A 22,749-nucleotide genomic window follows, 5' to 3' on the forward strand; every position below is an offset into this window, starting at 1 on the left:
TTTCAGGTAAACTTCGGCGAGGTGTTCATACCGGTCACACTGGACCCACCCAAACCTCGGATCTTACCAGAGTTTAAACGTTTCGCTCACAGCTTGCGGTCGGGAAACATCAGTATTCTGGACGCGCGGACATTCTACATACCAAATTTACACTACGACGGCTTGGGGCCGGACGCATATTTTTTCGTCGGAAATGGATCGGAACCGTCGCCGTACGGCGTCAAAGTACCGAACGAAGTCGGAAGGTAATACAATGCATGTCATTTCGACGACATTATAATAACTTTGCAAGGCATATAATAATTATAGTTTAACCGACAAGAGAAACACAATAATATCATCCGGTATCGACGATCGATTATTTCTGCGTTTCCGCGAAGTAGGTTAGGAATAATACATATTGTACATATCGGATATAGGTTAAAAAAACGTTAATATTATTTGGCGCAGACGGTTTTAAAATTCTGATCGAAACCGTTCTGCTTGTCGTCCAGCCGTTTTGGCGTCTTGTTCGAGGGCGTTCAGTAGATTACGAGTGGCCTCGGACATCCCAGGGTCGCGACAGACGTCTTCGTTTCCCGTGGTTAAAAGCATCCGTTCGGCAAGGCTCGAGGTCAGGCGGCCCGGCATGTGATTGCAAGGCCTCGGGCCGGCTGCTGGACTCCCAGATACGATGCACGCCGACGCCTTGTCACAGAGCGACTCTCCAAAAGGGATGATCGAGCAGCCGTCTCCGCAATAATAGAGCATTTCCTGCAGCACACAGTAGTGTTTTATGTATGATCGACGAGGTGATTATTATAATATCGAGTTCGGCCAAAATGATGGGTTTACACATAATAACATACTGCAAATATTTAGTTAACTTAAGACTTTCTTTACATTCGCTACTATCGTAAATCATATAATACTGATATTTGAGTTATTGAGGATATTTATCAAGTTACTTATATCTACTTTGCTTTCGATATATTATTAAATATATTTAAACATTTAGATATATTTATTCAAAGTTCTGATGATTATCATAGTCTATTACAACACTGCAGTTATAATATTGCTCATTATGCATAATGTTTTATATGCATAAACATTTGGTGAGACTGAGACACAATAAATTACTATATATACACACGTGTATAATATAATACAACCAAGAAGTCATCATATTTAATACTATTATATTGATTAGACTCACTTTTAAACGTCCGCAATACGTTTTGAACTCGCATAGAAATTTTCCTGAGTTCGACGGATACCGACTTAGGTGTTCGAATTTCAACGTACCCGCTTTCAGCTCTTCGAGTGCTTGATTCAGACTCATAATATTTCCTGTGTTTTTAACTAAGCACCTACTCTTGTAACGAAGGTATAATTCCGGGAAACTAATCGCCAAAAATATGACTCTGCGGATTATAGAATACGTTACAACAGTCCACGATAATGTAAAAGACAACAAAAAAAAATTATAATATCTTATGTAAATAATATCACAAACATTAACTGACAACATTTTTTGTTGTTTTATTAAAATAATCACTCATCTGTTTAATATACTTTATATACCTACCGGTTGGGAGCCATTTCGGTAGAATCCAACCATTCGAAATCAGCCCTCGTACGCGGGAAACCCTTGATCACGTAACCATTTTCTACACAATCGTCTTCAGTTAGTTTATCCTAAAACGAAAATATAAACGACTTCATAAAATAATATAACATTCATTTGTTATTTTTTTAAATTGACATTATTATACTCTGTCCGACAAGAAAACACGCCACAGACGACGAAAATGGTTTTCAGCGCATCCCCATCACGCGGCACCCTGTCATAGGAGAAACGGTTTCAATGTTTGCGTGACGAGAGAGTGTGATGTGTGTAAAATCGGCGTATTCTCTCGCTAGACAGAGTATAGATTAGGTTAGGTATATGTTATACAGACTCTTAACCATGTGAGTGCCGTTTCTTCTGCGAGCTTTCTATCACTGGTGACAACTTTTTGATCCAACATTTGATCAAAATCCACTGCACATCGCACACGGTGTATGACAACAGTTGGATATTGTACATATATAATATATAATAATTATAATTTTTTATTGCTAATATCGTAACGCGGTTATTGGGGAGGTCGTCTGACCAATTTATTGTTTTATTCCCACCCACGATCAAACACTTACCGTTGACTAGATTGAATCTTTTGGATAGAGCACTGGCCACAATGAAACGTCCCGATCCTATAGGGCCGATTATTGCCACTCTGGGCACAAACGGAACGTCTGACGGTTTTTGACATGCTATTTGATCTAGGCATAATTCAGTAATCTCGTCGATCGATTTAGACTGTACATTGATTTCCTACCCAAATATACGTGTAATATGGGCAGATGTTTGGTGGTTTATTGTTTGGCGATTTATGTTATATATATATCATTATAATAATGCGTTTTACTAACTTTTAAGGTGAACCGAAATTTTATTTTGATTTCAAATTCTAAGTTTTTGTAATTCAGATTAAAATTTTTTTTTGTCCGAGTATCACATAAAGCTGCAAATAAAAATGATAATACCTAATGATAACAATATAAATAATAAAATCATACACTGAAGTTGACGGTATACTAATGTAATAATATTATTTCATCTTAAACTGTTTCAACAGTAAAATTCACAACCTTCTTACCTGGAGCTTCTTTCAGCACGATTGTGTGTGTCGGTAAAATGCCAAGACTTATCATCATGTCTGCTTCTTTGTTACTATGTGGGATATCTATTTAAACATAAAAAATTTACAATATCCCAAATATTATGTCGGTTTCTTGAAATTACAAGACTTGTTTGTATTATATTACCTAAAAGTATCCATCCTTTTACAGACGCCCCTTTCGCTCTCATATACTCCCTCAACATGGTCATGAAATCCGTTGAATCACATTCGTCATCATCGTCTATCTAAATCACACGTGAACAATACACATAGAATAATATTTTTATCACTATAATAGCTTATAAGAACAATAGATAGATGTGGATTTATATTTTATATCAAACACGCTTTTCAAACTTCGAATCATTAATATCGTATACCAAGTAATTAAATTTCAAATATTTTTTGACCACGATGGTCATTGTACCTCAATTATAATAAGTTTTATTAGTAAAAATAAACTATTGTTATAAAGTTTTTACTCAATTATTATAATAACGATATTAAAATACCTTTTTTTTTAATCTTATTTTTATAACATTTAAATCAAAAAGTTTTAGGGTAAAGTAAACAAGGTACTTTTAAAACTTTATAACCTAACTGTGTCCAAATATAAAATACATTTTTTTTTAGAGATGGAGAATTTACGTAAAAAAAATATCAGTCAATTTACCAATAATGTGGTAAAAATGGTAAAATAGCTAAATCTTAGAGCCATTGTAATTTTTTACTATTAGAAATTAGTAAATACGATTTGTATTAGGTACTAATGTTGTATACCTACTTGTTAAATCTAGTTCTTTCTAATAATAACAATAATTATAACAAAAAATTTAAAAAATGAATCTAAAATATATATTGTTCTGTATTAGACATTAGTAATTAGTACATTTTATGAAATATAAATATTGAATTATTCATATTACAATTAATAAATAATTTAAATTAAACTAAACTATAAAAATTCACATAACCTTTACTTCTTTTTAAGTCAAAACATTTATATTTAGACTTAACTTTTGTATTAATAATAGTATATTATCAATATCACACTATCTGCATTCTTGGTATTATTCATTATTGTATTGTTATCATTTGATAAAAAATATATCTCTTTACAATTAAGACTAGGCGTTTTCGATTTCATTTGATTAGAGAGGTCACACAACATTTTTTTTGGTAAAAAATAATTTTCCGGTAAAAAAAATTGGTAAAATTTACGGTAAATTTTTTTACCGGTAAAAATTTACCCTGTAAATTTACACCACTCACATCTCTAATTTTTTACAATAGGTAGCATACTAGCATAGGTATTATCATCATGACGTTGTGATAATAATAGTATATTGTATATTTATGTATATTTTTACTTTATTTTGATATTGTTTTTCAAAATATTATGTAAAAGAAATGAAAACATTAGTATTTTATTTGTTATCTCTTTAGGTTTTTTTCAATGCGTAGCAGTAATTACGTACTTACAACGAATAATATCCGTATTTTCTAATTTTAACTGCAAGTACTTTACAACAAAATATACCAATGTGGAACACATGCACGTGAATGTAAAATATAATAGGAAAGCGTATGTAAAGATATCGTGGAGGGTAAATAATGCATTATAATTTATAAAATTGAGTATATGTTCAATATACTCGTGTGAGTACGAACTCGTTTTTTCCGGTATCTACGCAATACGTTCCGGCGATCGATGGTTACCACTCCGGTGCTTTTGGCTATGTTGAGTGCAACGTTCACTTTGTCTAAACAAAATCATCGAGTATGGTAGTCAATATTTGCACAAGATTGCGGATCACAATATATTGCATATAAACACTACTCCGACTCACCCTTGTGTGTGCGTGTGTGTGTGTGGGGGGGGGGGGGGAATAGTGAGCGTAAGCCTTAAGAGAAGGTTTCACCATCGATATACAGGTGTTCCACGAAAATCTGACAAATGAAATAACTTTTGTTCTAATCAATATTTTTAAAAAATTTCTTTTTAATATAATTCGTGCTACATTTTTTATATTGTATTTTATAATACTGAAAATAAAAAACCTAAACATTTTTTTCGAAATATTAAATATAGCCAATTTGAAAATCTGATTTTCAGAAAAATTTACATGGTAAAAACACTTATTTAAGTCAAATTTTTTTTAAATATCAATATTTTCGTTACCTAAGTAAATTATAGTAAATTATAGTAATTTATAGTTTATGCATCACATATTATTAAAATAAATACAATAAAAAAATAATTAGACTTGAACATGCACCTATTTCAAAATGTTCTTATAAAATATTTTTAAAAAACTTTATATTATTTGAAATTAAAATGTTTCTAACATAAACTAGATCGTAATTTACTTAACGAAAATATTGTATATTTAAAATATTTTTAAAAAATAAGTCATTTGACTTAAATAAGTGTTTTTACCATGTAAATTTTTCTGAAAATCAGATCTACAAATTGGCTATATCCAATATTTCGAAAAAAATATTTAGGTTTTTTATTTTTAGTATTATAAAATAAAAAATAAAAATGTATTCTAAAAATGTAGCACGAGTTATATTAAAAAGAAATGTTAAAAAAATATTAATTAAAACAAAAGTTATTTCATTTGTCAGATCTCTGTGGGACCACCCTGTATACCTGTATCCAATCGGTGATCGGGAGGAGCGACCAACAAAATTTTTGGTACGTCCACGTGACGCCGGCATTTCAAATACCGTACAATGAACCGCAAAGGGTCAGAGGGTTGTGAGATGACGAACGCCTTAACCATGTTCTGGAAAAGAAAAAAATTCATCGACATAAATATCATTAATTGTCTAACCTTTAGAAATAATACGCTATTATGAATACACGTACAACAATCTAGGGCTATAGCACGAAACTATGAGTAGGACTATTTTAAACCTTTAAAATCAAAGACAACGATTATTTATTGTTTTTTAAACCCTAGCCCACTTCTCGATGTTTTTCCTTTATAAGGAAAATTTATGAATTATATATTATAGATAGGTTTTTGAGTATTACTACTGGCTGACCTTTCTCTTCACGTGACCATGTTTTGAATTTATACATATATTTTTTTCGCACATATGTTTATTGTAAAAACCATTACAGATTGTGTATAATCCAATAAAAATGAAAAATATTTTTGTTAATAAGTAACCATGACAGCGAAAAACTTACGAAAAATCAGTTAGAAATATTTTATTGTGCTTACTAAAGCACGATAAATATTCGAAATTAGTTTGTATTTAACCCAAAAACATATTATTACCTAGTTAAAAAAAGCAAGTAAACATGTGATCTCAGAGTTATCCAGCTATGAAAGATCAAAAATTATTTAAAAAACAATTATACTTATAAGACATGTTAATATTAAAATATAATATAAAGGATTTGCGAGAAGTTAAAGCATAATTTCATAAATATATTTTATTACACGAGGTGTAATAATTTGGTATTTGAATTTTAAATAATTAATAAAACTGCCAGTAAAATTTTTTGCTAATTTAAAAAAATTATAAAAAATGTTTGTATGATTTTTGACTATACGATGATCATATTTTTGACGATTGTGATATTACTAATTCGTTTACACATCTATATAATGAATGAATTGAATTGAAAGGTTTTTTTCTTAATTTTTAGGAGGCATAAAATTATAATACGTATAGAATAGAGACCTAGCTGATACGTATATGTGTACGTACCCTAAACATTTCATATATCCTGTGCTTTTCCAAGTAACACGTCTGTCTGGCTTTGATAATTTCCATGGTTGACGTTTAAGACTTAATGAGTAATGTCAAGGCTATGAAAAACGAATAAGTCAGTTACCTTTATTCTTCCGGACGAGTGATATTAATATCACGAAATTTGTCGCTCATGGCAACCACATTTCCGCGTTCAAAATGCAAATAATAAAAACAATATACACATCATTTATCGTGAACTCTATAGAAAGAAAAAAATGCAATCCTTTTTGAATTTATTTTTATTTTTGTCGGTTGAGAACACATTGTATTTGTTTGTAATAATACTATATGACTTTAGATACCTATCCGTTCTTAAAATTGTAAAAATTTAAAAATGTTCTGTGTTTTTTAAAACATTTCGAATTTTTTAATTTTAAATGAATCACCCTGTTTATAGTTACCATATTATTATTATATATATATTGAATACGTTCCATACGAATAGTACCTAATACGCAGCACGCGCCTCCTCTTGCAAATCTAACAAATTAACAGTCTTTAAAGTTCTTCAATATTTTTAAATTGTTATCCGGCAAAAAATGTATGTTATATTCGAACACTGTATTATGTTAACATCGGTCATAACTCATCACTACACAATATCTAAAAAAGAAAAGTTATATATTATAGTATATATATGTATCAGCGATATCACAGATAGCAGTGCTCACGAGTTAATTTATAAATATAATTTGTTACTTTTCACCGTCATCGTCATGATTGAAGTGCAACGTGAATAATGACGTTTTTCGGCTACACGTTTTTTTTATGTAATGCGCATTACAATATACGAATTTATATTTTCAGCTTGGAACCACTGAAAGGCTACCAGGGTGAAGACATAGAAATCCAATTACCAAGAAGCCTGACGATGCACTCGATCGATTGGCTGGCCGTCTGGTGCGTGCAGTACACGCACAATTTCGGCCACGTCAACGTCCCGGACGACTTGGACGTGCCACCGGCGTTGGGGCAGACCAAGCTCACCGTGAGTAGTAAATTCAGAGGCGGCGGTGGCGGACAGGGCTCGGGCGGTAGGCCGACGACTGATGGGCCGACGAAAAAACCGCGGCGCCATCAGACGTGGTCGTCATCTCAGCCACCGTCGCCGCCGCCGCCGCCACCGTGGGTTTTCGAATCTTATCCGCAAACCAGACGTGAAGTCTTTGCCAAGATACCGCGGTACCCTAACTACTAATATAATCATATTCCATAATGACATTAGTACACTATTTACCAACATAACTGTACACCCCGATTATATACGTTCTATAACTATTTTACCTATCATTTCGTATCCTTATATTTTATGTTGTTTTATATTATTTTATTATTATTATTATTATTATTATTATTTTGTTTTGTTTAAGTATCTAGTATATTAACGTTTGAATTTTTAATCGGTTTTGTTATAAGTTTATTTTTTTAATAGAGTGACCTTCTTACGATTTACAAAATATGATTTGTGTTATTTTTTTTTACATACATAGCAGTTTTATTTCTAGTTGAAGACGACTATTTTTTTTTTTTTATTTTTTTTTTTTGTTATTATTATTATTTTTGTATTTTTGTATTTTTATATGTGTATTTTGTTTTATGGGGGGGAGGTTAATCCGTTCTCTTTAGTTTACAAATCCTGTCTATTAAAATACACGTTTGTAAATAATATTAAGTTTTTACAAAAAATGCATTAAATTGAAACTTTTGTTATTCATAAAAATAAAATATATATTATATACAAACGTTTCCAGTAAATATTATTCTCTCATTTTTATAATCAGTTTTAAGTTTAATTGTAAAATATAAATCGTTACGTTTACTTTTATCTAAAAGTATAAACTTTACATTCATTTAAATATTAAATATTATTGTTAATTTTATAAAAAGCAAAATCGTTTAGTTTTTTTTTTTTTGTCTACAATCAATCGTAACTTTATTACAGTTGCTTATTTTTAACATAATAAAAGAATATTTGAATAATCAAAGAAAACATTAAAATATTTTCTCAATATTTTAATAATCGTGTGATTTATATAAATGTATAAAATTTCAAAACAACTAATGATTTTAAATAAGTATAAATATATTACATTAATAAGTATGTATAATATTAGGTAGTCAAATAAAAAAATATATATAAATGTGTGATGGGTATATTCATCGCAATACATTTTTCAATCCATGATATTAAAAGATTTGATTACAAAATGCCATACCTACTCATATATTAAAATGATATAATTAATAATAAACATTTATATTGTACTTAATAAATATTTTTTCTTTGAGTCTATAAAATACTACCAACTTAAAAAGCAACTTTGGTTAACTAGCTCAAAAACATTGCATTGATAAAACGAATAACTAATGATAAAACTTATTTAATAACTCATATAATATTATAATATGTTTTTGACTTGTGTATTTATTTTGTGCTGCATTTCGAATTTAAAGCCAACATGGTGGTACAATCCAGTAAGTAAAAATTTTAATGATATTTATAAACCTAGTTTAATAAAGGTAATATATGTTTGGCTCAAAGTCCAAGAATTATTAGCGTCATTGAATAATCCTAATCAACCAAACAAAATTGTACTTATTACTGTAGCCAAATTAGGATTTTATGAGTTGGCTTCAACTTAAATGCATTTTCTTCTTCCATTTAATTGCAATTAAAATGTAAGCATATTAGAACAGGTGTTTATGATTCATTGCATTCATTTCACGTTATACATTTTGAGTTCAGTTCGAAAAAAAAAGTATACTTAAGAAATTAGAACAAAAAAAATCGATAAAGTTTTATGCTATACTTTATAGACGAGCAGCACTACTTCAGATCCTGAAGGACGTTGGGAGATGAGCAACTGTAGAGAACTATTACCCGGTAAATTACAAGTGCACTGGGAAGTGCAAGGCGATTGGGTTCAAGTGCAGTTGACCGGAAAGATACGTGAAAACCAATACATGGCTTTTGGTCTCAGTGGTAACCAAAATAGGTTAGTACCATTAATAGTTATATACATAATATATAATATATAATAGTATTTAGCTAGAATACGTAATAATTTATATTCTTTATACAATTTCAAATCAATATTTAAATATGTGTATATATAATATAAAATATACCTAATAATAATATTGTTATATTGTTCTCTAAAAAAAATAACCAACAATTTTGTTTAAAAATACGAAAATTCGGGGGCGGAATTGACACTGTAAATATTAACGCCTATGCCCTATAATGTAATAACTTTGAAATATAATAGTAAATAAAAAATGAGTACTTTTATGCTTTTTCTGAAATATCGATACACGAAAAGTTAAACTTATTTAGAAATTGTCCTATATAGTGAGACGTCCTTATATAAGTATATGAGTGTTCTGCAGTATTATACGAGTATGTATGTAACAAACGTATAACACGCCTCTCGATAATTTTCCTCCGCGCAAAGAAATTCTACGAATCATAAATTTCTTTTTTATGGCGAAGGGAGAGTGGTGCTGCCACGGCAGAGAGTGTTGCGAAAACCGGGCGAAGAAAAAAATAAAGTCGCAGCCGCCCCGAAAACATATTTATGTTAAAATATAAACGATGCATAATTAATATTCAACCTCGACAGCGTGACTATGATCGGCGGCGACGTAGTGGTAGTGTTCTACAACCGAGCTAAGAACTCGTTCCACGCAGAGGACTATTACCTGTCTGCTACTACCGAGTGCGACGACAAGAACGGCGTGTGCCAGGACGAGCGACTGGGTGGCAGGAACGATGCGGTTCTGGTGACCGGCACGCGGCGTAACGGCGTCACGTGCATCGTGTACCGTCGGCCGGTTCAGACCAACGAGGCCATCAACGACCAGCCAGTGCCCGTTGACGCGGCCGCACTGGTCATAGCAGCCATCGGCCCACTGGGAAGTTCCGATCAGCCTGGCGCCCACGCCATCCAGGACATGACCGCAGGTAAGGTTCTGCCATCTTGTTACCGCGAGATGCCTGCAGCTATGCATAATTTATCACTTTGTCAAACGTGTTGTTCGGGTATTGGGCGGGATGGAAGGACTTTTCAAGGGGCCTGTGCAGTGGCATATTTTGAATATTTTTGCTTGGAAGGAGATCTAGCGAAATATGAAAAATTCTTCGAATAAAGACGGCGAACAATACTGATCCAACATATTATTATCCACGTGTACACTATCGGTATTGCAAAAGTATTTTATTTGTCCTGTATTATACATATTTTATTGTTTGTACACAAATATAGTTTCAACTTATCTGCTCCGAAATTCTATTCAATTCAAAATGTTTGAAAACTATTTCGAGAATCGAGATAGGAAAACCAATCGGCACACATCACTCAACGTCAAAATGTTCTTGAAAATAAGCTATCGCAAACATACACGAACACCTGTGTCACGATAATAAAATTCGCACGCTGGTTTTTTTTTATGACATATCGTCAATTATTATTGTACTACTTGACTTTGGTTTTTACCAACGTGCATTATTATAGTACATCATATATCAATGTGTATTATAGCCTATAGGTTAGGAAATCACTTTAGGTACTTGCTGCATGAATGAGTGAATAGTTTTGCATTATTATTAGTTATGACTTATGATTTATACGTATATATTATAATAATGCAAATTTAATATGTACCTATAAAATTATAAAAAAACATAATAATGCACTACCTCGGCTGTTTGAAATTCCTTTTGCCTTTATGAATACAACGTTTATAATGTTCGTTCATTCATTTACTTGAAAAATAAATTTTTAATTACCTACTTGAGTTAATTTAATCTGCATAAACGTCTTCGCATTGATCTTTCGTCTATACACCCACACGCATAATTGAAATACCTATAAATGTTTAATTATATTATAAGTTTTAATGTAATAATCGGCCAAACGTGTTTGTGTTAAAACAAGTTACGTTATATAATTTCGTATATTGAGGTAAATGGAAACCGCGAGATTAAACAGATGATAAACGGACAGTAAGATTATTAATATTTTTATTCGTTAAACTGCATAATTGTAGCTGTCGAGCATGTCATTGTATAATGGATGTATTCTATTTGAATTCAATAATAATATGTCATTACATACAAAAAATGATTCTGAGCTAAGACGTTGTGTCTCCATTAATATAGACATACTCCAATATTTGTATGAATAAAAAATATTTAATAATTAAAAATCAAAAATAACTCATGGCTATAAATAGATTAATAGTTTTTGTGTTACACAAAAAAATAAAAACTTTTTCAAAAATTGGTTTTATCCTTTATGTAAAAAAATAAGATTTTTCCCAGAGTTTCGAAAACTACTGAGAATTTTCAATTTTGATCTGTCAAAATAGTCGAAAATATCAGTTAAATTCAGTGCAGCTATATCAAAAATGTCGTACATATTATCATATATTTATATATTCGTGTTCTTACATTATATGTACGATTAGATGTTTCAATTGATGAGTATTAAATATAATATATTGAATTATAATGAAATTGGACGAACACAATAATATTTTGAAAACGATGATTGTAAATAATATTTACCAAACCCATTGTCAGAAATTGGGTGACATGGTTTAGGCCCATAAAAAGTATTTCGAACGTTAAAGATATTTAGATTTTAAAATTTAAAATTTTTTAAATACAAAATTAATATTCACATTTTCGTGACTTCAAATAGGTAAACTAAACAAAATTATAGGATATATAGGTATTTTAAGTTCTTACACGCTCTGAAAAAAATCTATTTAAACTTACCAATAACCAAACCTTATCGGTGTTCACAGACGAAATACGAATAAATTTCAACTCCAGGGACGATCACTCGTGTACAATATCCCTGTACAATCTGGACGATGACATGGAGCTCTCCGCCTGGCCGCCGAACATCGTCATTGGCGAAAAAGAGTTTAGAGCAAAGCTCGGGCCATCGGGTGGTGCTCGGGGTTACACGGCCATTACTGGTAAGAATTTAACATAGCTGTAATGGATGCGGTCAAAGAAATCGAGTTATTAATATAATTCAATACAATCTTGACCATTATATATAAACAGGAAATGTTTATGACGTTGTTAGGGGAAATATCTGGATCTACTGAACCGATTTTGAAACGTTTTAAACGTTGGTTTACGGACCGACGGAATTAAAATTCTTCGGTTTTTAAGTCTACCTAGCTATCACCGACATATTTTGTCTAAGATGGATAAGCAATGGAAAAACATTTTCATATTTTTTTTTTCATATTATATATTATTTTAATCATAATATATTCAACAAATTAAAAAATAAATAATATTTCAACTATTACAACCATACCTACATATCTAACACATCTTATCAATTTATCACAAATTATGAGTGTATAGCGTACATGCAGTATTAACTTGCGAAAAAAATATTAACAATTAGCTGCTATAGTTATAATATTATACTGGACAGTGTAGGTAAATCAAAAACATACCTAGACAATTTAATATTAACAGATGGGTATTTAACAATTTCAATAATTTTCAATTTTTTCAGGACATACTACGGGTGACGTCGTCTGGTACATAAACGACAAACTCATACCTGAAATCTACGTAGAAAGGAGACAGACCTACACGTTCATTGTCGAAGGAGGTAATTTAATAACATTAATGGTTTATTATTTATGTATACTCGCGTACAATACACACAACGTAGGTATTGTTTGCTTAAATTATTCAAATATTTACTAATATGATTAACGAGATCGATTAAAACACAAACACCTAATGAATATAATTAACAATTCGCGAAGGAAATGACCCCAACAAAGGCGAACACTATCACCCGCTTTACATCACGGACAGCAGTGAAGGAGGATTCGGACAGAAAGACGATGCGGAACAGAGGAAACAGCGGGTTTTTGCCGGAATTGTCTACGACTCTGACGGCTTACCTTTTCCTACGACAGGTATTCTATTCACATTAATTTATTACGCAAAAGTTTGGTAAACGTTTAGTGTAAAACCTTTTTAATATTAATATTAATATCTATTGTAGACATAATACACATACACATGCTATTCGGATTTGAAATACCACCAAATCTACTTAAAAGTACTTAAAATTGCCTCAACTCACTTAACAAGGGGTTTTTTATGTCCTGTTATTTAAATAGATATCACAATATTTTAATAATTAAAGTATGAGAGCTTAAATATTATTATTAATTTTTATTTAAAAATATTAAGATTTTAAATTGAAGCAATGTATTTGTATTTACAACACCAAATAATTAAAAACATCAGTGCCTCTGGGCTCGGGTGTATTATAATATGAATCTTACATTCCACTCAGAATTTAAAATGAAATTCGAGCTTTGGGATTGATATAATTCTATTAAACGGAAAAGTCGCTTTGCTGTATAATAGGCCTATTTCAATATCAGATCACTGTAACAGATATATTAAATGTGAATTCAACGATTATAATCATTGTAGTATTGTACTGAAAAAACTATTTTGATCGGAGAACTCACATTTTTTTAAAAATATCTTATAATAATAATTTATATTAAGTACTATTGTCTATTACACATTTTTTTTTCTATATTAGTGGTCAGTAGGATAGAATTAACTTATTTTTTTCAAACATTTGAAAATTTATAATATATTATATATTATATTACTTAATATATTGGGTGTTATTATTCTTTTAGCCGGTCGATATTGTGAGTTTAAATTCAAGTCTTACGACCGTTCATCAGAAATGGAAACCTTCGACGCCTTTTTTGATTCATTAAAATTATCTTGCGAAAATGGTAACGTTGGCTTACTAAATTGGACGGTGGCTGAAGAAACACCGGATTTGGTCTACTATCAGGTGAAATTATAAACCATCATTTTTGGTCAGAGTAATACAATTTAGTTAAAAAAATTATACTTGCACCTCAAACGAATTTTGAATAGATGAATAACAATATTTGTAGTCATGTAACCTAACTAGTGAGTCTTATAAAAAAAAAAAAACATAGTTACGATTTATCCATTAATTATGGAGATATCGCAATGGGTAGATCATCTTTGGGTACATTGTATATTATAAAAAGGGCGAGTGACGTTTAAAAAAGTGTTGAAAACGTGCGCCCGACCTAGCCTGACCAGTAACCATGTAACACACTCTTAACGACCCAGTTTCACATGCAGTGTTTTTGTCGATTTCGCAGAGCTATTCACAGACTTTCGTGGGATGGAAAATCCACGTGGTCGATCCCGGGTACAAGTGGAGCGACGACAAGAAAGACGCGGCCAATAGCCAGCACGACGGTCTGCCGTTGACGTGCGCGATATTCACAATTGTTGTTGTAACTGTCCAGTGGATTTTCACGATTAGTTTACTGTGATGCGTATCTACGATCCGGTAAATAACGGGCCGACGACGGAGACGATGTGGCGGCGGCAGCGTGATCACAACAATACCACCGCCCAACAACAAAAATAATATTATATTAACACGACACTTGACCGCCGCCGCCGCCACCGCCACCGTAGTCGACGTCGACGATCACCGAACACCAGTGACGTGAACGTTCGTCTTCGCGATAATAATAATATTATTGATAAATCAAGTATGGAAAAATATTATATTTTTATAATGTTATCCTCGGGCGGCTTTTTTTGTCGTTTATAATAATTGTCACCGAACAGTTTTTGCTACAGTATCGGGGTTTTGTCGCGTTTAAAACAAGACGATCAGTTTGATTGGTTCAATAATATTATTATTGTCGCGTGTGTACTTCAAAACAAAAATTATAATAATAATAATAATCAAATCCAAGCGTTTTCGTCTCTGGCGTTCGAGAGCTTGTCGTTACGACGACGAATGTTTTTAATTGATATTTCGATAAAACTACAACTTTACATGGGACAACACCCGATGAGTGCGTTTCCACACGAGCGAATTTCAAGCGATCTTCGCCGTCGCACATTTAATACCTTTCTATATTATGATGCGTTTTTCGTTTTTACGTTTGTGACTTGTGAGTTGGAACGCCACGCCGTCGTCCATAGCGTCTTGTGGTCGTGCTCATGACCACCCGGAATCTGACTTTGACACATTTAACCGATCGCAGCTTTATTGTTCAACAGCTGAAAGTAACAACCGTAATAATTATTAGTCATAATCATTCTATTTGGAATATTAGAATTTAGAATTTATTATACTTGAGTATGCATCAGAACATGTTAAAATAATATAAGAGTACCTACAGACGTACAGTTACAATAGTACATAAATTATTATCATTAGAATCATAATTTAGTATATATTTCGAACAAAAATTATTAATTTATTTTTTGATTGTGGAGCTAGAATCCTATATTGCTACGTATGTAACAAAAATACTATGTAACTTAATTTATTGAATTGGCAGATACGCAGTAATATTTTCGAACGTTTCACACGTTATGGTTATCTTATCACATTTGACTTGAGGGCGACGGTGTCGGTTGTACAAAATCCGATAACAACAAACAAAATACGTTAATCCCGTATTCTCGTTAAATTCGAATGGTGTTTATTATTGTTTGTCATCTACAAGGCAAATAGCGATAATATTATTAAATGCGGCGCCTGACCCGTTATTAATTATTATTATAAAGGTTATAAGTATTAAAATATCAAGAACAGAAACGCGAAGGCGGCGTCCAACGCACAAACTAAACGTAAAACGAAAACGCGGTTTACCCAACAGAATATCAAGCAAAACCAAACATATCATTTGTATAATATCATTAATTGTGCACATAGTAAACTAATAATTGAGTGGATTTTTGCTGTAGACGTTAAGGCATATTATTATTAAATTATAATAATAATATAGGTAATATAATTTAATGTATAATATTATTATGTTATTAAGCACGTTTAACGGTAGATTGTTGTAAGTAGAATATTATAATTAAGTATAGGTACGCTTAAGTCGTAAATTCAATATTGTATATTATTCTTAAGCTTCGTTGCTGGAAATTATTTTCTCCCTAAACCAATGGACATAAAAAAGGGACCTTCTTGCCACCACCGTCAAATATAACGGTAATGATATTTCCTGGAACTAAATTCTGACAACAAATAAGAAGTGGCCGACAAGAAGAGCTTCGCGAATACATTCAATTAATTGTTGTTGGATATCCACAATAACAAAATAAAACCCATAATTAGATAAATACTTATTAAATCATCTAAACCACAGCATGTCAGCACCGTTATCCTCAACATTATAGCAAAGACTATAATTTAATAATTATATCGAGTGTCTATTATTTGTTGAGTTGATATCGTGATGTAGGTACTTGTAAACATTTTAAAATACGTCAGCATGAAGTCAAACCGTTGAACTTTCACAATTCAAATGACAATTTATATACACTAAAAAATACAACCACCAACGTAAATACAACATTATTTTTCTGCAAATATAGCACATGTACCAGGTTCATGTTTATGTGTAACGCGACGGCCAACTTTTCGGCTACATTTTCAGTCTAAAAATGCAATATTGAGTACATTTGTTGTGCTATATGTTATAGAATACAAATTATAAACCGGTAGAGGTGAAGAATCTTTTTATAAAAAACGTCATTTCGTGAACTCGAATGGAAACGTGGGGATTTGTAAGCACTAAGCACCGACCAAAACAATATCAAAGTCGTAAAACACACAGCATAAAACTAATAATAGATTCTCTCACTTTTAAAGTTGAAAAAAAATTAACAATTACATTCGGTTATACCTAATTAATGTCGTGACGTAAGACACACGAAAAAACGTCATATACAATATACACCACAGATCACTTCAAATTATAAAAATATAAAATTATATAAATAGCTAGATTTGACTTCGATTTATCGTAATATTATTTACGATACAACGTCTAAATAAATTCGAGTGTCGATGAATTTGTCATTCGAAAATTTTTAAATGAAGCATACGCACACATTATTTATAATAATACAATGCAATTGTAATATGAAATAATAATATTGACAATGATTTTATTTTCATGGTTACGACTTTGAGAGGTACGACTTCCGATTCCTATATATTCGGTCCGATCAAATCTTTTAACAATATTGCTCAAAATATAATAATATCACGATCACGCATAACATAATATTAATGTCTGCGACAGATGCCGATTTTCGAGTAAAATCCGCGAATACAATAAACTCATACGCCCTCGTGATTATTATTTATTAATAATAATAATATTATAAATTTAAATTTACAACCGATCATCAGATTTCTTCGCGCATCCCATAATATAATACAATATAATACCTTATATTATATATTGTATTATAATGTAATCGAAACGTTTAAACCAATTAACTGAATGTTGAAACAAAATGACAATAATATTTTCTAGGTTTTAAATTTTAAGGAATCTCTAAATATAAAATATAATATAGGTAATTATTGACAATAAAATATATGTTCTAAGTGGTTATTATGTTTAAAATATTATGTTAATCGTTTTTGTATAATTTTTTGTAACAAACTATGTTTACGTAATTCATATAGGTACCTATTAATATGGCTATTGTACCCATGTGCACATGATAATAAATAAATATAAATTATAATATAATAAAATAAAATATTAAAATATAATAATAATAGTATACTGTACAACATTTCTCTCGTCAAGTTGTAAATATTTAAGTAGTTTTTTTTTATTTTTATCTGATATTGCTCTTGACGAATAAACATTATAAAAGAGTACAGTAATTTGTAGCTAAATTCGTCCATCATTTTTTTTTTTTTTTACTATTTAATAATACAGCACATAATATACGCATTACACGAAACTATGAAATGGTTATTTTCTGATAAATTATACTATTCTATAGAATATTGTGTAAAATAAAAATTGAAATTCAATTCAGTCCTAAAATATAATAACGTAAACAATTGCATTTATCTAGAGAGAAATTAACAGGTTCTTTGTATATGTTATAAGTTATAATTTCGTTCGGAAACGAAAGCAACACGACAAACGACAGTCGACTACACTAAACTTTGAAATCAAAACATTATTTGTATTTATCACGCCTATAAAACCACGACGGTCAAATAATATTATTTACCGAGAAATTACTAATTAGTGATAGACTGATAAACAAGAACTCAATTATATTAATTTGTGTCCCCGAAATCCAGTTCTATTTTGAGCGTTGGAATATTCTTATTAACCCTGCAACGATGCCGTGGTCGGCGACGGACTACGCGACAACGTAGATAAGATAAGAATTATTTTTAATTTTAATTCCATCAAAAACAAGTTTGCAGGAGAAAATCATAAAAAAGTATAAAAACTGATCAAAAAAGCAATAATTATCAGAAAAACTTGAAATAAGCATTTTTTTTTAAATTCACTGAAAAACGCACTCTCAAATTTCATAATTGAACGTGTTGCAACATGGCATACACTTCTATAGCACTCTGCTACATTTTAAGTCAATCCATAAAAATAAGCAAATGCTTTAAGTCCCGAGCCCTGGTTATAACTAATAAGGTAGTTTATTATACACATCAAAGTTAATTTCCTTCGTAGGTATACTTAAAATTGTGGTATAAAAACTTATATTGTCCCTGATACGAGAAATTAACTACTAAAATAGTGAAAATTACATATCTTTTAGCCCGCCCTCGGGAATATAATTATCTAAGCCATACTATAAATTATCGTCTAGACGGCCCTAGACTATGCTATAATAAGGAAGTTTAAAAGATAAATAAACAGTTTTATTTTTAATTTGGTGTAATGCGTAATATAATCGTTACGATTATGTGTGGTGTACATCAGTACGTCGTAACGTACCAATAGTGTATATTTACCTATTCATTTCAAGTTTCATCCTAAATCCGTACATTGTTAATTAGTTTAATTGTTTTGTTTACACTTCATTATAGAATTATATTTTATTTCTGACGAGAGCGTGTTAAAAGTTTAATATTGGTTAAGTTTTTTATATTATGTGTTTTAAGTCTTAAGCATAATATTATTATATTGTATTTTTAATATTACTACCTACCTATTATAATATGATTTTTATATCTAAAGAAAATCGTATTTATATGCAGTCAACATTATTTTAACGGTACCGGGAATGAAATGTATTCAACGTAAATGTGTGTAGATTCCAAATGTATCATTTATAGGTAGGTAATTATTTTTATAAAATACTCAAGGGTATCAGTAATTATCATTCAGCTACGCAATAAAAAAATATGTGGTGAAGAAAACAGTCAAAAGATATCGAGAGAAAAAAAAGAGTACAAAATAATAATATGATGATACGGGATTGGTAAATTAAGTCCCAATTCCCAAATGATCCTCACTCGGAAAATTGAGTCGAGGGGAAAAAAGGTAATTGGAAAGTTGGGTCCAGGAAAAAAAATATTTAAATCTCGGCTACTAATTAAAAAAATAAATTTCATCATATCATTATATTATTATATACTTCATTTATATTGATTAAAAATATAAAAAATAAATGTCATTATTAATATCATATAGGTATAATATATATATATATATATTATGTACTCAGTAAAAACTTCATTGATATTGATTTAATCACCTCACAATTAGCTTCCAAATATATATATATAATAATAATAATCCGAACAAATCTGTCAAGCACTTGGACCAAACCCACAGGATGTAAAAAACTTAATTTTATTCTTAAAAAACAGAATTGTACAATTTAATTTAATGTAAAAATTTTAAATACTTAAAATACTGAAAATGTAACCTAAAAAAAATTTCTTATACTAATGGCCTAGTTGTCGATGTATTTTGATCAATAACAAAAAAATAATAATGTAATACCTATGTATAATGTAATTTATTTTTATAGAATACATAATATATATAATTGTTATGATAATTAAATTTATTCATTTTTTTTTCGATTAGTAGTCGGGATCTACAATCTTTTTTTCGAGGGACCCAACTTACCTAATATCTGTTTTTTCCTTTGACTAAATTTAATACTTTCAAAATTTACCAAACTCATATCGGACCTAATTTATTATGCCGCAGATGATGTTATTACACTTGGAAAATTGAAAACATGTTAGTTTACAATTTATTATTAAACAATACAAAATTTTTCGTTAAACCCACACATAAACCATACACAATAAAACAAATCGAATTCCCGTGTACCTACCTATTATGTATTGAAGTGTAATAATAATATTTATTGCTATATAATATTATAATGTATACCTATTTAATGTAATATTTTATAAGTAGATATAAGGAACAAATCTGTGTTTTTGATGACAATAATTATTACACTGTACATTTATTATTATTATTACTATTATTATAATAATTGTTGTTCTTTATTATTAAGGGCTACAAGTCAAATTTGAATTTTATGTAAACCTCGACAATAATTTTTCTTAGATGATTAATAAATAACAATTTAATATAGGTTAACTTTTAATATGAATAATGTATGTATTTATCGCTTATGAAAGGATTTTTTTATTAAAAAAAATTCATTCATACGATTAATTACACTTAGACATGTATAGGTATTTCGTATTTATAAGAAACAGAAGAGAGAGAGATGGGATATTGTAAAAATATTCATTTTTTTTTTTACATTTAAGTGTGCAATGTGTAAAAAAATTATTAAAACGTTACAGACACGGTTAATTGAGTGAAGAATATTAAATATATATATACCTGTATATATATTTATATATCGTATAAATAGATTTGTGTACACCTGTTTGTCTCTCTCTGAAAAAAAAATACAATAATAAATATAATTTTTGCTGTGTAAACTAATTTAGATTAAATAAATGTGTTAATGTTACCTTTATATGAACACTTGACAATAATATTAGTTTAATTTGTATATTTATTGATGGTAGCCAATTTTTTTTTTTTGACAAACTTTATCAAAATAATATGAACTTCCACATTATTATTAAGCTAGCTATCTCACAGCTATATTTCAAATAATATACATAATTTCATATTATTAAGTATTAAGTAAAACTAAAAGATGATGACGTGTATCGTTTATGTTTTCTTTATTATACCAACCACTTTTGTTTGTCTACGTTTTCTTATGTTCTCGAGCAGTTATTATTATTATATTATAATGGACATAACATACTTACTAAATAGCACAGTTTAAAATTTATTTAAAAAAAAAGTAATATATGTTTAAAACTTTAAAATATATCTACAATGTAAATCGTATGACTGGATTTTAAAATAATTATAACACTTACTTCTTCTATTTATTTAATAAAAAAAAAATTACAAGTATATTTTGTTTTTTATTATGTGTTTATTATATCGTATTCATCTTGTATATTTTAATGATTATATATCTTTCTATCTTATATATACTTCTATTAATACGAGGAATGGAAATATTATAAGACAATAATGTTTTTTTATTATTATTTGTAGTGATTAATAGTGAATGTAGGTAGGTACTACAGAATAAAATAAGTCATGAAACTCTACCGAACGTTTCAAAGTTATAATAATGTACTTGTTAATTATTTATGTATACTTATATACGGATGTAGATTATTACAGACCTATAACATAGTCCATAGATAATAGATACCTAAAGTAAAGGATGTGAATTTTATATAAGACTCTATTTTTAATAACTGAAAGATGACCAATTATGAAAACATTTTAGTATTTTACTAATAAATGCCTTACGCTGTTGGACGTTAGTATACTATAATGTATAGCAGCGGTTCCCAAACTTTTTCCCATCGCGGCACATTATTATTAGTTATTATAAGTCACGGCACACTTTGGATAAATATTATCTATATACTTATCGAATAATACGTATAGATATTAAAAATATTAATATAAATATTAAAAATAAGAAACGTGAACGACTTTTATCAGTTGAACAAGAAATACGGGTGTGTTTATCGTCGATTTCCCTAGAATTGAATTATTATGCAAACAACATCAAGCACACGTTTCACACTAAAATTTACAATTATATCTTTTTTTTGTAATTTTAAAGTTAATTTTTTATTAATTATTTTTATTTGTATTATATATTTTAATATTTTGAAAAAAATCATTTTATGTCTTTTTATAAAAAAAAGTTCAAGTTGTCGCGGCACACGTTTCAAATTTCACGGCACACTAGTGTGCCGTGGCACACCCTTTGGGAATCACTGATGTATAGGTAGCATAAATC

General features: G+C 29.9%; 2 protein-coding genes across 4 annotated transcripts in view; one reads left to right on the top strand and one right to left on the bottom strand.

The window, feature by feature from the left end:
* Positions 1-21,836, top strand: part of LOC107172235 (protein Skeletor, isoforms B/C) — a 104,714-nt gene extending 82,878 nt beyond the window's left edge. For all 3 annotated transcript variants that reach the window (XM_089228395.1, XM_089228396.1, XM_089228397.1), the window contains exons 6-15: positions 7-245; positions 7,290-7,470; positions 8,937-8,957; positions 9,300-9,478; positions 10,106-10,446; positions 12,294-12,470; positions 13,031-13,129; positions 13,290-13,445; positions 14,193-14,356; positions 14,700-21,836. In XM_089228395.1, coding sequence (XP_089084521.1) covers positions 7-245; positions 7,290-7,470; positions 8,937-8,957; positions 9,300-9,478; positions 10,106-10,446; positions 12,294-12,470; positions 13,031-13,129; positions 13,290-13,445; positions 14,193-14,356; positions 14,700-14,876 — 1,734 coding nt within the window. In that variant the 3' untranslated portion in view covers positions 14,877-21,836. The remainder of the gene's footprint in view (positions 1-6; positions 246-7,289; positions 7,471-8,936; positions 8,958-9,299; positions 9,479-10,105; positions 10,447-12,293; positions 12,471-13,030; positions 13,130-13,289; positions 13,446-14,192; positions 14,357-14,699) is intronic.
* Positions 281-6,518, bottom strand: LOC149055251 (adenylate kinase 8). The gene is made up of 11 exons (XM_089228398.1): positions 6,438-6,518; positions 5,365-5,500; positions 4,380-4,471; positions 2,854-2,953; positions 2,685-2,771; positions 2,458-2,549; positions 2,182-2,359; positions 1,944-2,026; positions 1,571-1,680; positions 1,199-1,406; positions 281-753 (listed from the first exon to the last, which is right to left on the bottom strand). The coding sequence occupies exons 1-11, from the start codon at positions 6,501-6,503 to the stop codon at positions 457-459; spliced, it is 1,449 nt and encodes a 482-aa protein (XP_089084524.1). The 5' UTR covers positions 6,504-6,518; the 3' UTR covers positions 281-456.
* Positions 21,837-22,749: the final 913 nt, after the last annotated feature.

This window comes from Diuraphis noxia, unplaced genomic scaffold (assembly GCF_037042655.1).
Source record: "Diuraphis noxia isolate RWA-SAM2 unplaced genomic scaffold, SU_Dnox_SAM2 contig0005, whole genome shotgun sequence".
Classification (NCBI taxonomy): Eukaryota; Metazoa; Arthropoda; class Insecta; order Hemiptera; family Aphididae; genus Diuraphis; species Diuraphis noxia.

Excerpts from the sequence above, each read along its gene's own strand:
- LOC149055251 (XM_089228398.1), bottom strand. The coding sequence starts at position 6,503 with ATGGAAATTATCAAAGCCAGACAGACGTGTTACTTGGAAAAGCACAGG. Across the intron at positions 2,954-4,379 it reads GTAGATACCGGAAAAAACGA|ATAGACGATGATGACGAATG; the intron begins GTTCGTACTCAC and ends CGTGTGATTTAG. Across the intron at positions 1,407-1,570 it reads ACCGAAATGGCTCCCAACCG|AGTCATATTTTTGGCGATTA; the intron begins GTAGGTATATAA and ends TATAATCCGCAG.